This window comes from Carettochelys insculpta, chromosome 18, assembly GCF_033958435.1.
Source record: "Carettochelys insculpta isolate YL-2023 chromosome 18, ASM3395843v1, whole genome shotgun sequence".
Taxonomy (NCBI): Eukaryota; Metazoa; Chordata; order Testudines; family Carettochelyidae; genus Carettochelys; species Carettochelys insculpta.
Window position 1 is genome coordinate 24991302 of NC_134154.1, and position 18201 is coordinate 25009502.

Sequence of the window (18201 nt, forward strand, 5' to 3'; positions counted from 1 at the left end):
AAAGTAGCTGAATTTCAAAGAAAAAGAGAATTTTGATCTTGGCTGTGTATTGTGTTGATGGCGATACCATTGGGTTCCCAAACAGACAGGGATTGTTGTTCATGTTGGGTTAGGGCCACTGATAGTGAGGACAAGGGAGTGCTGCCCTGGGGTCCATGCAATTTAAATGGCCCAGGGCTCCCAGCTGCTGCCACAGTGGCCAGAGTCCCGGGCCCTTTAAAGGACAGCCCAGTGTCCCACCTGGTAGAGTCTGTCCTCAGCCTTGTGTTGGGTCCATCCTTGGCAAACCATCTGTCACTAGCTAGTTGTTTCTGAATGTCAGAAAATGACTTTGCTTTTCAGTGACACCTGTATACCATCATGGCACCAACTTCACTCCGGGTCTCGCTGAAGGGTGGCAGCGAGCACGCATCTGGCTCAGCTGTTTGTAAGGAACTTGTTACTTGGTGGGGTAAAACCAATCAAACTGATCACTCAGCAATCTCCAATGTGAGAGATTTCTTCCTGGCAGAGAATGAACAGTTTCTGAATCACAACATTTATTGGTACTTAGGGTACTCAGCAGAAACATTTCCAGTTAAAGGCACACACATCATGTCCAGGGAATTTTAAGTTTTACTTAGTAAGGAGGGAGAGGCCTGTTTTACAAGGAGCTGGTAAAGCATACAAGAGAACAGTTTTTAATTGAAAGCTAAGGGTATGTCTAGCTTCCCCATGACACTGGAAGTGCAACTCTCAGTGATAAAGCACAGTTAATACTGATGCTTTTCAGAACTCAGCCCTGAGTGGCATGTCACTGTGATGTTTGGGAAAGTACAGCTGCCCCCTCCCACCCCATTTTTAGCCCCTTATAAGTTCATATAGAAAGTAAATACAAGAGAAAGAAGAGTTCTTCTGCCATTGTAACAACTAGGCCTGATTCCAGCCTGTCTCAAATTTACCATGTGGAATGTTGTATTTGTGGTGCCATGCAGGGCCCCTAGGGACAGTCCTTCACTGTTGCACAGCTTTCTGATCCAGTGGGAGTCTCCTCTGAGTAAGAAATGCAGATCTTGGGCCAGGAAAGTGGTTGGTCCGCTGAGTAGCGCTTACATCTACAAAGAAAATGAGAAATTATGAGCACAAAGTCAAAAGCCAAGAGAGTGCATTCAGACATAACTCAGTTATAGCCAGGATATCCATTGTATGAATTATATGCTTTTATCAAGAATAAAGGCTACATCCTCCACCCCCCTGCATCTGGGTATCTCATCGGTGGTTATAAAAACAGGGGATGTAAATGATCAGCTTTTTGGTGTCCAAATCCAAGGCAATTGTTTGTTTGCAGCACACAGTTCTCTATGTGAATTATAATAGTTTTGATCCAGCGTACAGCTCAAGCCATTTTCATGTGTCAGCCCAGAGCAGGAAGCCGTTATGTGATTTTGTGCTCATGGAGACTTTATCAGCTCTAGTACTAGGTCTCAAGCCCGCCACTGCCAGATTTTGCATGGTGTGATCTGGCACTATATATGTCATCCATGTTTCACCTGCCGCTTCAGATTTCCATGTACTTCTGCCATGTAAAGAGCACTGTAATTTGTATCAGTTCTTCAGACCAGATGCTCTACTATTATTCTGTCTGACACATTCACCATGCCTGCTGGGTTACTGCCTTTTCTTAGATCTGATAGGTTATGAAATAACAAAATGTTCAGGTCATCAAGATCATTTAACATTATTATCATAAATATTTGGACAGGATTTTGCACCTGCTTATATAAGCACTGAAAGACAGTAACTTGTTTTAAGAGGATGGGTGTTTAATGAATAGCAGGCGCAATGCTGTCTATAAATTATTTGTAAAAATGTGCTTCTCTAGCTTATCAACATTTCCAAAAAATGAACTCCAAAAATGTATCTATTTAAATTTTTTTTGTCTGTTATCTGGGTAGATTTGTTGAAATGCTTTGAGAATTGATTTGAAAATAAATAGCTCTTCTTTGCTGCTTGTGTCCTCAATCACAGATTCTTATCTTCTCCATTTTATTTAATCACTTTTTGTGGAACCGTGTTTCCTTTCATTCTGGTTTTCTGACAGAAAGAATGGGTCATTATTTCGCTGTCTCTTCAAGTCAGTTTGTACTACGAGTTCCAACTTGCTGATTCCAAAGTGATATCCTTTCCAATGCACCTCAAAAAATAATGAAGGAAAATGAGTCGAGTAGTTGGAAGTACTGAAGTTGCTGCATTTTTCTACCCCCTACAAGTACACAGACACTTTGGGCATCTCTGTCTTTTACAGGCATTGAACTTAGGTTTTCTTATTAAAGGGAGGCTGCCAGGGTTTCCCAACAAGGGACCGTTCTCAACATAAGCAGAGATATGGAAGCTGCCAGAGAGTGTGCTGTGCATTCCGCTGAATTTATTCTGCAACCATCTTAATTATTAGGGTGTAGTTTTCAGGCTTTCTCTTAGAGTTGTCTCTTGACACATTGTTAGAAGAAAATGCAACATTTTCTGCCTATATATTTCATAGCAACATTGTGACTAATATTTGTTGATTAGTCATTGTGATACAACAGTGCAAAAATACATGTCAAAGTGGACAAAACACCAGTTCTACTCCAGAACAAGGTTATGAGGTATGCTAGGATGAATTCAGATCTGAAACCAGACTTCAGTGTGTTTGAAGGCAGAGCTTTGGTTCAGTCTATTATAGATAAGGCAGTGCCTGTGACATTTGGGTTTGGATCTTGATTTACTACTTCACATTTCCCAGGTTGACTTGCATTAGGGTTTTAGCCTGAGATGGTGTTTAATAGGCTGTGCTTGTTATCTTGGTTTAGTCAGTGGATAAATAAGATGAACCAGTAGGTGTCTCTCATTTATAATCCCTCTGATTTCAGGGGTGGTGTGTGACAACTGTAGACCATTTGAGTGGCTCTGCAGTGAGGGCATTGTGTATTGGTGATTAACGAGCTGTTGCTGAACACCAGTCAGTTCACATAGGGGACATTCCATCTCTCATGTTAATGTGTGTTGAGCATGTGGTATGTGAAATGTGTATGAGTGAAAACAGCATTGTCTTTTCCTTTCAGAAAAAGAGCAGAGAAGAGACATGTGGAGAAGGCAGTGGAGTGGAGATCCTGGAGAATAGGCCATACACGGATGGTCCTGGTGGCATTGGGCAGTATACCCATAAAGTGTACCATATTGGTATGCATATACCCAGTTGGTTCCGGTCTATCCTGCCAAAGGCAGCTCTAAGGGTTGAAGAGGAGTCATGGAATGCGTATCCTTACACAAGGACAAGGTACAATTCTACATAGCCTGTCCTAGATTTTGAAATGAATTGGGGAAAGGAACGGAAATGTCACTTTACTTGCGATGACCTAGTCACAATGACATCTCTTGTGTTCCATGCATATTCTTTAGAGGAACATTGGGGCTAAGTTGTGAAATCCTTCATCAGTCCTCAAAAATTTGTGTGAGCAGGCTGTGTGAGAACATCGGGACTTGGCCCACTGTCAGAAATTGTAAGCCAAGTTGTGCGCCAAAGTGTGGAAAATCTTCCATATAGTACACAGCATCTGGTGTGTCACACTGCACATTTCACTAAATTTTTCAACTCTCTGATAGTTAATTTAGATTATATTTAGATGTATGTGAAGTTGGCAAGGTCACCACATCAAACAATGTCTAGTAAAAGTGAAATTGGGTTCTCCTCTCAACTGTTTTCTAGGTTGCAGAATGGGAGAATAGGGAAAGAGAGAAATTTAAGAATAACAATAGGGACTTTGCCATTAACATTCATTTTAGATGGAAGGCATTCAGCTATTAGGGTGATGGGCACTCGTATTAGACCCTTAATAAGTTGGGTAACACAGTATCTTGTGCTATGGTATTTATTCCAGTTTGGAAAGAAGGAAAATTTTATTATATGGTGAATGTTTGTTGACTGCCTTTCTTTGTGATGGGAAGTGGGATTATTCATTTCTGAAATAGCCTCTCTCCTTCTGTGACTCTTTTGTTCGTGGCTTGAGAGCACAGTGCCTCGGAACTGTGGGTTGCGCACCTCGGCTGGTTGCACAGGGAAGCTGATTCCTGTCTCATGCAGAACTTACATAGCCCTTGTGCTGAGCATAGTTATTTTTAGCCTAATATCAGAGATAATCAGTGGTCTTGGAGTCTTAGTATAGCAGAGCCTTCCCTTATAAGCCATATCCTCAGGCCATGCTGTGGCCTTCAGAACAAAAAGTTAATACAAAATCAATAGCTCCTTTTTTGTACATGCATAGTGTATCTTAAATCGTATTTAAAGCAAAACATGAGTGAGAGACGGCCGGGAGTTGCAGGCAGTATTTCTGTTATGAAAGCACTCCTCTACTCCATCAGGTCTAAAAGGTTTTAGTCTAAGCTTCATTACTCTTCTCTTCTAGGTATACGTGCCCATTTGTGGAGAAATTCTCTATTGATATTGAAACGTATTATAAAGCTGATTCAGGAGAACAAGTCAATGTGTTCAACCTTTCTCCTGCAGAAAAAAGACAGACAATTCTTGGTGAATATCACTTTTCCACATACTTTTTCTTTTACCCTGCCTAGCAATTGAGAGACAGGTTTTATAGTATTTTTTCTTGTGGGGGCGGGTAGGGGTGGAGGGTAGAGGGAAGTGTCAGCCACGTTTACAGTTGAAAAAACTGAGACAAATGGAGAAAAAAAATAAGGGATTCACCTATAATCACACATGATATGCATTCTGCAGCAGGGCCATGAACAGACCTCCTAGTTAACAGTTCTTTTTTGTTACCATCAGGCTGTCTGATGGTAACAAAAAAGAACTGTTAACTAGGAGGTCTGTTCATGGCCCTGCTGCAGAATGCACATCATGTGATTATAGGCGAATTCCTTATATTTTTTTTCTCCATTTGTCTCAGTTTTTCCAGCTGTAAATGTGGCTGATGCTTCTCTACCTCATTTGGATGTTATGAGGACTAAGCCTTCTGTAAGGACTTTGAAATACTAGATGGCAGAGTTATCAAAGGGAATGTGTTGCTATTTTTTAATAATTTTCTTTGAATGTGAAAATAATATTGTTACGTCAGCTTTCAAAACGTATTCTTTCTTCATCGCCAGTATCATAGGCTAACATTTCAGCATTAAATGTCCATTTGCATTCCTTTGGCAGATCAGTTTAATGAGACTTGAACATGAAAAAGGCAAAAGGGAAGGGTGAATTTTGTGAAAAGGCCAAAAATGGCAAGAGTCAGCCTAATTCCTGTTGCTTGTATTTCATACTGACTGATCCCTCTGGCTTGAGCAGTAGACCCAGTCTGTTGGCATTAGTGCTAGCTGTTACAGTAAAACACCATTAAAACATCACTTGCTAATGAAACTGCTCAGACTCTCATAGATTGAACTGAGTTCTGCCCGGCCTTCTCTTTGGAACTGTGAGATTAGAAAGCACAGTAGCCTAGTGATGCAAAGGAGGATTGCTGTACCCTTTGCCTCAGCAGCTCTGGAAGTGCTGGCTGTCAGTGGGCAACGATTGCACCTAAGGTGCAATTTTATTGTGTTTAATTTCTGTAGGCTTGATTTTTTTTGTGTTATTTTGATCCTGGATTAGTGTGTTCTTTTCACTAAATGTCAGACCTGCTTGATTGACCTTTGTGTACTAAATTGACTCTGTTTAAGAATGATTTGAGTCATGTTCTTTCATATAAAACTTACTGAAAGACCTGTCAGTTATTAGGGAATAACTGAAGTGTAACAGCTTCAGATAGAAGTTTAGATGCCTCTTGTGGTGGGTTGAATCACGGAAGTCCCATCAGGATTGTCCCCAGTGTGCTGATAATGCCACTAATGTCCACCTTCCTGCTCTCTGGGGCTGCCTACCACTTTGTCCTGCTGGACCAGATCCTCTGGTGTTCCCCAGCAAAACCAAAGAGTTGAGGTTACTCCCCCCCATCTCCTCCCCTCCCCCCAAAAGACTGGAGACACTGAAACAGTTCAGCTCTGAGAAGGCTCAGCTGTAAGGGCTCAGCACCCAGGAAAGCAACCCCCAAAAGGGACCAAAACCCCAGACAAATCCATCTGACTCCATGTAAAAGTTTTACGCAGAGGAGGCTTATAAGATTCCACCCTTTTATCAAAGAAAGAGAGATTGCACAGTGATTGCTCTCTTTCCCCAAGTATCAGTTATATACAATGGGCTTGATGATAAAAGTGTTTTTATCAAGTATAAAAAGTAGGATTTAAGTCATTGCAAGTGAAAACAAGTCAAAGTTACTAAATTAAAATGAACAAAAACTGCTTTGCTAGTTCTAATCCACTAAGAGACTTGTAACATGCAAATTTTTACCCTTAACATCTGTTCTTCTTCAAGTGATTGCTTATGTCCATTCCAAGTTGGGTGTGCGCGGGTGCACATCTAGTCGCCAGAAACTTTTTGCCCTAGCCAGTAGCCATAGGGTCAGTACAGCGGCCCCTAGAGTGACACTGATATGGTGCCCAATATATGCCCCACCCCACCCCCTCTCAGTTCCTTCTTGCCATGCTGCCAGTCATTGGCGTTCTTGCTTTCTCTGCTCAATTCTTTACCTAGCAGCCTATTGTAGTGTAAATGGTTCTTGAAGAAGCATAAATAGTTTTAGTACTTGATAGTTAGCCTTAGCGTTTTAACTAATAGCTGGGGTGGGGCTTTCCATCCCCCTTGGTGCCTCAGCGCTGGGGAATGCCTGGCTCCCCAGGCTTTAAGACTTGTTCAAAATGCGGCAAACATATGACCACAAGTGACCCCCATTCAGCCTATTTGATTTGCTTGGGGAAAGGACACTTATGTGATCGCTGTCCAATATGTAAGGCCTTTAAGCCCAGAACTTGGAAAGACAGGGCCCAATGCCTTAAAGTCCTCTTAATGGAGGCAGCTCTTAAGCCTCAAGAGTCTCCAGCAGGATTGGAAAGTGGAGCCTCCTTGGTGCAAAGTGCATCCGTGCCATCAACCACGGTGCCACCTACGGACTCCCAGCACCAAGAGCAGGTGCAGGCACCAATGCCTTCTCAGCACCATAGGAGTCGATCTCTGGTGCCAATGAAGAGGAGGAGGCACGAAAGGCATAACTTGCCAAAGTCCAACTGGGGCAGCCTCAAGTCCAAGGCTTTGAAGGGCAGGGCGTGCATGCATTGAAGCTGGTGCAGAGCAGGAGCCTTCAGGTGCTGGATTTGCCCTCAACACCGGAGACGTTTCAAGCGACACAAGAAAAGAAGTAAAAGGAGTATGGAGGACAGGCGCCATAGTACTGAAACGGAGCGGTCAGGGCTCATGGATGTGATACAGGTGCCAACCTCCTGCACTCACGTTGACACCAGCACCTACATCGTATTCTGAGCCGAGCACTCCAGTGCTAACCCAGCAGACTGTGGGCCTGTTTCAGGTGCCCTATACCCTGGCACCAGCACCGTCCTCGGCATGCATGACATCGGCGCCAGCTCTGATGGCCCTACCATGATCATCTGCTTCTGAATCGACATCAGAGTTGGACTCCTTTTGCGCAAGCTCCAGACGGAGTGGGAGCTCAAGAAGGTCGTACCATAGCTGTAGCAGGCACCGTAGTCGTTGCTCAGATGATATGGGTTGGCCGCCAGCTTCACAAGCGACTCAGCAGTGGCCCTTCTGGACCCCGTGGGCATTTCACGAGGCACAGGGCCAGGCTGTTGGAGTGCCTTTAACAGTGCCTGTTTGCCTCCCACCTCACTGAGAAATGCGGGGCGTTTTGCTCCTACCACAATCAGAGCTCAGGGTTCTGGGCAGACGCCTTCAGTGTCCCCTGGTCAGGCAGGCTGATGTATGCATTCCCTCCAGTTCCACTAGTTCACAGCATCCTCCTTAAGATTCTCTCAGAAGGGGCATTGATCATCTTGGTGGCACCGGCCTGGGCCCATCAGCACTAGTACTCGAGCCTCCTGCACCTGTCTATCTGCAAGCCGATGATGTTACCAATCCAGCCAGACCTGCTGATGCAGCAAGAGGGGAGACTGCAACATCCCAATCTCCAGTTGCTGCACCTCACAGCATGGATGCTTCGTGGCTGAGGGACCGGGAGCTGGCCTGTTCAGATCCTATAAAGGAAATGTTAAATGTAGAAAACCCTCCATGAGGATGACTTATTTGGCTAAGTGGAAAAGATTTTCGGTGCTATCTCCCTCGCAAGCCCCCTCCCCCATTGATTTTAGATTACCTCTGTGGTCTGGAACAGGAGGGCTTGTCCTTCTTGGTTAGGGTGCACTTAGCTGCTATTTCAGCCTTTAACCTGGGTCTTGGAGTGTCTTCTGTGTTCTCAGACCCCATAGTCAAAAGGTTTAGAAAGAATCAATCCCCAGGTTTGGGCACCACTACCCCCATAGGAGCTCAGTTTGGTGTTAGCGAAGCTTATGGGGGCCCCCTTTGAGCCACTGGCTACCTGGTCCCTGCTGTTTCTGAGTTACAAAACAGCGTTTTTGATGGCAGTCACCTCAGCCAGGAGGGTATCTGAGCTGAAGGCACTTTCAGTGGACCCCTTGTACACAGTGTTTCACAGGTTAGGCTGAGACCTCACCATGAGTTTTTACGTAAGGTGGTCTCTGCGTTTCATGTTAACGAAGACATTTCGCTAGTGGTATTTTACCCAAAGCCCTATGCCTCCCAGAGGGAGTGATGTTTGCATACCTTGGATGTTAGAAGGGCCTGGCCTTCTATATGAATAGGACTAGGCCCTTTAGAAGACCACAGCAACTCTTTGTGGCAGTTGCTGATAGGATTAAGAATCTTCGGGTCTCCTCCTAGAGGATTTCCTCCTGGATAGTGACATGCATCAAGGAGTGTTACAAGCTCGCCAGGGGTTCCTCCGCCTCTGGTTAGGGCACACTCCATGAGAGTGCAGGCATCGTCTGTGGCATATTTGGCTCAGGTGCCTATCCAGGATATCTGTAGGGTGGCCACCTGGTCCTCAATTTATATGTTTACAGCATGTTATGCTTTCATGCAGCACTCACAGGAAGACACTGCAGTGGTCAGGGCTGTCCTGCAGTCCATTCAGGGCTCCGACCCCACCTCCTAGGCACTGGCTTGTATTCACCCAACTTGGAATGGACATGAGCAATCACTCGAAGAGGAAAAAACAGTTGCCTGTTCTGTAACTGGTGTTCTTTGAGACGTGTTGCTCATGTCCATTCCAAAATCCTCATGCCTTCCCCACTGTCAGAGTAGCTGGCAAGAAGGAACTGAGCAGCGGAGGGAGGTGGAGTGTCAGGACGTGCATATATTGGTCACCATATCAATGCCACTCCAGGGGGTACCACATCAACCTGATGGCTGCTGACTAGAGCAAAAAGCTTCCGGTGACTGGGCATGTGCCAGTGCACACCCAACTTGGAATGGACAGGAGCAACACATCTCGAACACCAGTTACAGAACAGGTAATTGTCTTTTCTTATGTCAGGCAAAAAGCCTCAAATCAGAGATGATCTTTACTCTTCCTTGCGTACACAGCTTCTTCAGAGTTCTTTATGTCCTCTTAGAGTGGTCTGGGCAGTTCCAAACAGCGGCTGAAGACAAAGGACAGATTGCTTCACATTGTTTACAGAGACTTTTCCCCAGGGTGGGAACCCTTTGTTCCACTCTCCCCATATGCATGGAAAAAATACCAGATTCAAGATGGATTCCAGTAGCAGGTGACATGGTCACATGTCCTTCTAAGACCAACCACAGTTTGGGCTTATAAGGCAAACACTACCATTCACAGGTTGTTGGTTTGATTACTGAGTCATGAAGTTTCTGGGCTATTGGTAATGACACTCACTAGCACACTTAAATGATAAACAGATTCGTTCTTCAGATTTCTAACTTCACATACAAGAATGATACAGGCACAAAAACAGGATATACAGATTCCGCGTATTGTAACTGTAAAATTGATATGTTACATGACTTGTTTTTCATAAAGCGTCTTCAAGTTATGGATGCTCGTGTTCATAAGCCTTTTCATTAAGCATGAGGGAGGCCCTGTAACACCTCTAACAATGTTTTACATTCTCAGGATTAGTTACAGACCTTTTAAGATATGTTCATTAGTTCTGCTACGCTTGCTTCATCCTCCTCATAAAAACAATGACAAGTCCTGTGGCACTTTATAGACTGACAGATTTATTGGAGCATAAGCTTCTGTGGGCAAAGACCCACTTCATCAGATGCACCTGAAAGCTTGTGCTCCAATAAATCTGTCAGTCTGTAAGGTGCCACAGGACTTCTCATTGTTTTTGCAGATGCAAACTAACACGGCTGCCCCTCTGATACTTGTCCACGTTATGACAATAGTGTTCATTAAATCATTTTTAGACTTCAAAGTGAGAACATTCAAATTGCATACTGTCCATAGCATAACATCAACAAATAAGAAGTAAAGCAGTAACACTTCTATGATGTACTGCAAAGGTACTCTATTGAGTCAGGGGCTAGTCTCTGTTCCAGTATATTATTAGAAAAGGACTGTTGTATTACAAGCCTCTAAATTTAGACAGTGCAACGGCATTGTGGTGTTATGAGAAGAGCTGAAGGGTAGAATATATAAATCTCTTTTTACAGCTGAAAAGATATAATAGATAAATCTGCCAAAATACCCTGGGATTTACAAAATTGTTGGGTGAAAGTATCCATTTGCTAAGACGGTGCATGCGAGTTCTCTTGGCATAGTCAGTATCACTGTATAAACAGTTTAAATATCAATTGTTTGACTGCAAATACAAAGAAGCTAAATTACTGTAATGGTTTCAATAGATACCAGAGTAAAAATACGCTTTTAAAAGTCTGGTTTTATAGTTATTCAAAAAGAGAACTTATTAAAAAGTCTTTGTTTATTGCCTTTAGATCCTATTGATATTGTTAAAGACCCTATTCCACCACATGAATACAAGTCAGAAGAGGATCCAAAGCTTTATAAATCTGTGAAGACTAAGAGAGGACCGTTGTCAGAGGACTGGATTGAGGGGTACAAGAACAACCCTGGGAAACAGCCAATCATGTGTGCATATAAATTGTGCAAAGTGGAGTTCAGATATTGGGGGATGCAGTCCAAAATCGAGAGATTTATCCACGATGTTGGTGAGGATTTGTAATCTTGTACTTAATGTCAACATTTTAACATTGTTTTAAGCATTTCTGAGCCAGTGCAGCAGCATGTTACACAAATAGGGTGCAATCAGTTTTCACGTATGGATGCCTTAAGAGGACACTGAGCTATTCAGATTAATACACAGCATGGAATCCTGTGCATAAACACTATGATGTCCAAAAGGAGGTTCGCAGGTTAGATGTAGACAGCACCATGCAGGATGGCTCTAGAACTGACCAGAGTAGTACGCATCACTCCTGTTGTTTGCAGTCAGACTGCATGTGGATCCTGAGGGTGGTTGGCCGCACCCAGAGTGGACAGGGCTGTAATCCTCCAAAGAAAGAAGTGTATCTGTCAGAAATTTAGCTAATGCTTTCAAAGGTCTGTTCTTTTTCTTACAATGGGCCAAATCCTCAGCTGCTTCCAAAATCCAAGCACATGCACCTGGAAGAGGGGTCTGCCACAGAGCTTAGTGCAGTGGGGAAGCTCTCTATTCAGTCCCACTCTTTCAGAGCTTCTCTCTCTCTCTTGCTTCCCTTCTGAGTGGGAGGAGTTTGGTCAGTGGCTCTGCCTAGTCACAAACCTGTCAGCCTTCCATGATGCACCACTTAAGAGACTTTGATCTCGTGGGACAATTCTCAGCTAAAGTAAAGGTAGCACATTCAGAGGGTCTGACAGACTTGCTGGGCCCTGACGAGGTGGATAGTGGGCCCAGCTCTGTGCTCCCAGAAAGGGTAGTGCTGGGGTAGCCTGAACCACAATGTACCTCTCCCCCAGCCAGCCCCTAGTGCTTCCTGAAATGTGCAAACTGAGGTTCTGGCAGTGATTTAAAGAGCCTGGGGTGCTGGGCAGTGCCACTGATGCAGGAGTGACAGCAACGGAACCCCCAGCCCTTTTGAATTGCTGGGCCGCAGGGCAGATATCCCTTTTGCCCCACACTGTCAGAAGACCTGACCACACTGATTAACATGTGCTTTCTTACGCCAGTGCTTCTGGAGGAGGCTAGGTAGTGTTTGTGAGAGAAGCAGCTAAATGGATGATGTAGCTGTGGCAGAATGGTGGCAGTGTTGGTAATAATTGTGCGCTGGCTTTACAAAGAATCTGTAATGTAATTGAGACAGTTTCTGTACTGTGCCACAATAGGGTGGACATAGGACTGGTCTGAAAGAGGTGAACTCTGTCGAGTGTCCAGGCTGTGAGGAGGCCCTGTGCATAGGAGGTTGCTTACTGAGCACATTCACGTTTAGTGATGTAGAAATGCTGTACTGATTAGATGCATTATCATTAAGTACAGCACAATGATGCTCAGGCATGTTAAACAAGGCTAATGATCATCAATTGCAGGGCTAACTAAATGGCTAGTGCAGCCCCATAATTTCTTTCTTCTAATAGGGAGCCTGTGGCTTTACAGATGCTTCCAGTGATTCTAGGGTCTCAAATGCCAAGTTTTAGCACTTTTGACAAGGATTATGAACACATTGGTACTGGGTTAACACTGCTGTCTAACCTCTTGTGCAGAAGAAACTTGCAAAGCCACTTCAGAAATATCAGATAAACCCCGGATGGGTGAACCTTGGGCTCACCCCTGGCCAGCCCTTTTGCTGGAGGTCCCAACTCTTCTGCCAAAGTCCAAAGTCCCGCTCTCCCGTCCCATGCAGAACACCAGGTGGGAGAGCAAGTGGTGCTCCCCCAGCCCTGCAGCATCAGGTGAGTGAGTGGCATGACCCCCAGACCTGGAACAGAGGCCACCCACATCTGTTAGCTGCAGCCCCACCCTGGGGCTGTGACCATGTTGGGAGAAAAGCCCCCCCACCAGCATAGCACAGGGAAGCAAGAAGGGGCCTGGGAACTGAGCCTAGGTGGGGCCACACAAGACTGTTTGGGGAAACCCTGCCTATGGTACACAACACCCACTCTTCCGGCTACTGAACAATCCCAGTTGTATCTCATTTGCAGCCACACTTTCAGATGGGTCATTTGCACTCCTTGCTTTCTATTACTCTAGTTTTGATTGAATTGGATTTCTCTGGGTTTGCCTGACATGGACAATTATTGGGACATGTGCCATAGGGAGTAGGAGAGAGAAGGCAATCCATTTCAAAAATACATATCTGACTTTCTCTTCCAACAGTTGATCTCAAATTTTAGACCCTTCATTAATTTGTCAGTGCAGTGTAGAAACTTCTTCAGTTTGTGCTACAGTCTAGAGTGGTAAAGAGCTGACCCTGAAGGCTATGTCTACACTGCAGAGATCTTTCAAAAGAAGCCCTTCTGGAAGATCTCTTCCAAAATAACTTATTTCAAGAGAACGCGTCCACACACACAAAAGCAGATCCAAAGAGTGATATGCTCTTTCGAAAGAGAGCGTCCATGCAGCCTCCTCTCTTCTGAAAGACTGTGCTAGGGATCGAAAGAGCCCTGAAGACTGCTCTTTCGAAAGAAGGGCCCTGCAGAGCATCTACATATGCCTGCTTTTGAAAGAAGCTTTCCAAAGGGGGTGCTCTTCCTGAAACGGGCGAGGAAAAACACTTTCGAAAGGAGCGCCACATTCTTTCAATTTACTTTCGAAAGAGCCCCCTTCTTTCAACAAATCTTTCGAAAGAACTTGCTAATGTAGACACAGCGTAAAGGTTTGGAGATTTGGTTCAGATTGGTTGAACATGCTATAATTTACTTGCTTATCCAAAGTGTCTAAAATATTGAGTCTGTAAAATTGTGCTTTGTGAGAAGAGTCATTCTTGCAGCGCATGTTGAACCTCTCTAGTCTGGCACCCTTGGCACTTGACCAGGCCTGAATAAGAGAACTTACTGGACCACGGGAGGTCAGTATTGTCTAGCAGCATTACCAATGCTTCCACTGCAAATTGGGCTGTTTGAAGACATTTAGGAGTAAATTACAGCTAAATAACAGCAGAGAGCATTGAGAACCAGGACTGATGGCTGTCAGCAAACTTTATGGGACAGTGAGAAACTTGGCCACACACATAACAAGTGGACATCCAGCTAACTAAAATGATGCCAGATTAGATATTGCTATTGAGAGAGTGCCAGACTATAAAGGTTCAGCCTATAGTTTGGAACTTCTCATCTCTGCCCAAACCCAGATGTGTTGATGTGCCAAATGTGAATTTAAAATCTGTTTTTCAGAAAACATTTCACCATTACAAATATCTATTTATTTATTTATTGACACTCAGAAGTTTAATTTGCATTGGCTCTCACTTTGGGGTAAATATTAGGGGTAGTCGTACGTTAGCACAAAAGTATCCAGTTGGAGAGTCCACCACAGGTTTTATAATGAGCACGCTCTCTCTTGAGAGTGAGTGATGGGAGTTTGCTGAGTGCCCAAGTGGCAATGACACAGTTAAGTCTCTTGATATCAAGTCAAATTTCAGTGTTCACTCTTTACGGAGTTCCTAATACCAGCCCCCTGCTCTGGTTTGCTTTAAAACAACATTTAAAACACACTAAATTCTTGGCTCACTGATGATGGGGAAGTAGAGGACAGTAAATATGTGCTTGTTAACCAACAGATGTCTCCTGAATTGTGTGTGTGGGTCCTGGAAAAAAAGGAGAGGGGAATCCAAGATTTTAGGAATTATACTAAAACACAATCCATTAGAGTGGAAATGAAAGGGCCAAATGTAATGTTCTAATTCAAATATGCGTACTGAAAGCCCTTGGATTCCATTAAGTAATAACATTCAGCTTCTGTTCATGCTAAATTTTCCTATCATCTGCACAGTGGTTCCTTTTTATTGGCAGAGCATCTTTGATTTGATTCTGCCAGCTCATCCGGAACAAGTGTGGTACTGCTTACAATAGTTTGCATTGATCCTGTTGTTGGTAGTCATACTGTGTTTTCTATATTAGTTATCTCAGGAGCACCATTACAGTCCATTCATTAGCTTCAGCAGCGAGCACAGAGCTCTTTGCTGGAGCCATTTTGGTTTTACTCTTTGGCTCTTGGACAGTCTTTCATTCTGGTGGGCAAGTAGTTCCTTTTTGACAGACCATACTATAGAACGTTCTTCTAGTATAATAAATCCGTTTAGTATATTGGGAAGCGGGTTGATTTCAGATCTGTCAAAAATATGGCAGCAAAATAAAAGTTGCTGTTCTTTTCTGGAAAATAAAGGAAGTATGTGGTCCTTTCAGTAATTCACAAATAGAATTTTTTTCCCCCGGATGTGTCTTACACTACTGTGATCTTTTGAAAGATGATCTTCTAGAAGATCTTTTTTCGAAAGAGTGCGTCCACCCACGAAAAAAGCGGACTGAAATATCAATCCGCTCTTTCGATAGGGAGTGTCCACACAGCTCCTGCTCTTTCAAACGAATGGGCTATTGGTAGAAAAATCCAGTGCAACAAAGACTGCTCTGTCAAAAAAAAAAGGGCCCGTGGAGCGTCTACACATGCTTTTTTTTTCTTTTCTCTTTTTTTTTTTTTTTCCCCTAAAGAAGCTTTTGAAAGGACGCACTCATCCTGATCTGGGAACGGAAGAGAGCTTCCAGAAGAAGAGCCGTGTTCTTTCGATTTTGGATCGAAAGAGCACATTTTGTGTGTGGACACTCCATGTGCTCTTTTGAAAGAGGGCTGATTTTCCGGAAGAACTTGCTAATGTAGACACAGACCCTATGATTTCAACTGTTAGTATCAATGTGTATATTTAAGCATTTTCATCAATTTACGTTTTTATTGTGTAATATTTTGCAAGGTCTCACACAGTATGGTGGGGCCAGATAGCAATTACTTAATGACAGTGGATGTTGCAATTCAAAACAAAGTTTATAATTGTTAAATTACAAATTGTCAACGTTACAAGTCAAAATATACAAAATAAATATCCTTAAACCCAACTCTAGTAACTTCTCAAGCAATGTTTTTCTTTCTTTGCCTATTTGTAAATTACAGTTATCATCAGTGGAAGGATTTTTCATTGGTTTGCTTGTGTTAGATGAAATTAGATTTTTACTGGTAAATATCTGTAAACATCAATTTTTCCAATTTTGTTCCAAAATGAGCTTTGCATAAGTTAAACTGGAGCCTCTTGAAAAGCTGACTCTTGTGTATTTCCTGAAAGACTTAATTCAGTCTCCTGTTAATTCAGCTGTTGCAGTGAGTAATGTCACCTGATTATCAGTCTCCTTACCTTTCTGTTTTATTGATATAAATAATGCATCTTTGATTTGAAGTAGGGCTGCCAAGTGATTTAAAAATTAATCATGGTATTAATCATGCTGTTAAGCAATAATAGAATGCCATTTTTTTAAATATTTTGGATGTTTTTTATATTTTCAAATACATTGATTTCAATTACAACACAGAATATGAAGAGTACTGTGCACACTTTTTGTTTTTGTTACAAATATTTGTACTGTAAACAAAAACCAAAAATCATATTTTTCAGTTTATCTTATGCAAGTCCTGGAGTGCAATCTCTTGATCACAAAAGTTAAACTTACAAATGTAGAGTTGTGTACAAAAATAATTGCGTTTCAAAATAAAGCAATGTAAAATTTAGAGCTTAAGTCTGTTCAGTCCTACTCCTTGTTCAGCCAATCACCCAGACAAGCAAGTTTAGTTAAAATTTGCAGAAGATACAGTTGCTGGCTTCTTGTTTACAATGTCACCTGAAAGTGAGAACTGTCATTCTCGTGGTACTGTTGTGGCTGATTTTGCAAGATACTTACGTGCCAGATGCACTAAAGATTCCTATGTCTCTTCATATTCCATAGGACATGCTTCCCTGCTGATGATGAGTTTTACTTCTTAATAATCTTAAATCAATGTGGACTGACTCAAATTCAGGGTACATCTGCACTACCCGATAGGTCAACCTGGTCAAGGTCACTTTTCCTGGGTTTGATTTCATGCACCTAATGGGGATGCAAAAAATTAAACTGTCGGGGTCGACAGTTGACCTCTCTGCTCCTCAATCTTGTGAAGAGTAAGGGAGGTTGATGGGAGAGTTTCATCTGTCGACCTGCTTCAGTGAGGGTGGCCAGATAAGCTGATCATAGATACGTTGATCCGTAGCTAGAGTTGCGTATCTACAATCAGCTCTAAGATCTAGTGTAGATTTGCCTCATTTTCATGATCTGAGTCAGATGCTACCAGCAGAAGCTTGATTTTCTTTTCTGGTGGGTCTGGTGCTGTGGTTTCTGCATCGGAGTATTGCTCTTTTGAGACTTCTGAAAGCGTGCACCACACCTTGTCCCTCTCAGATATTGGAAGGCACTTCAGTTTATTAAACCTTGGCTTAAGTGTTGTAGCTCCTTTTAGAATTCTCTCATTGTACCACCTTTATGTTTTATCAAATCGGTGAAAGTGTTCTTAAAATGAACAAGTGCTGGGTCATCATCTGAGACTGCTATGAAATATGAGGCAGAGTGTGGGTAAAACAGAGCAGAAGACACACAGTTCTCCCCCAAGGAGTTCAGTCGCAATTTTAATTTACTCATTATTTTTAGACAGATAGTAGTATTTCCTCTCAATGTAAACAAATTTGTTTGCCTTAGTGAGTGGAAGAACAAGAAATGGGATTGAGTTGACTTTTAGACACGTTGATTGGTTTTTGAGCACAGCTATGTAATCAAAAATCCCTATATTTGTAATTTGCATTTTCACGATAGAGATTGCAGTAGAGTGTGTGGTTGAGGTGAATGGAAAAACAGTATTTTTGTTTTGTTTTTACAGTGCATATTTTTATAATAATATAAGGTGAACAATGTACATTTTGTATTCTTTGTAATAACTGAAATCAGCATGGAAAATGTAGAAGAATATTTCAATTGGTATTATATTGTATGACAGTGTGATTAAATTTTTAGTTAATTGTGTGCGTTAACTGTGATTAATTGACAGCCCTAATCTGAAGTGGCTTTAAATTGCATAAAATAGAAGTCTTTGAAGTAGAGACAGAAAATTGAATAAGGAGTAGAAATTAAAAGTTGGGTATTTGTAGGAAATTGATAGCCTTGCTTATCAGCTGTGGAAGCTGTACTTGCTATTTAGACAGTGATCTCCCTTTAGTTAATATATTTCTTTGGTACTGGTAGCAGTTTATAGGAT

The 18201-nt window shown here is 42.6% G+C and overlaps 1 protein-coding gene across 5 annotated transcripts in view; it reads left to right on the forward strand.

Moving 5' to 3' along the window:
* The window catches only part of PITPNM2 (phosphatidylinositol transfer protein membrane associated 2), a 230574-nt gene that overhangs the window by 136388 nt on the left and 75985 nt on the right, over positions 1-18201 (forward strand). For all 5 annotated transcript variants that reach the window (XM_075012768.1, XM_075012770.1, XM_075012769.1 and 2 more), the window contains exons 4-6: positions 3081-3295; positions 4422-4543; positions 10883-11116. In XM_075012768.1, the coding sequence (XP_074868869.1) occupies positions 3081-3295; positions 4422-4543; positions 10883-11116 (571 nt within the window). The remainder of the gene's footprint in view (positions 1-3080; positions 3296-4421; positions 4544-10882; positions 11117-18201) is intronic.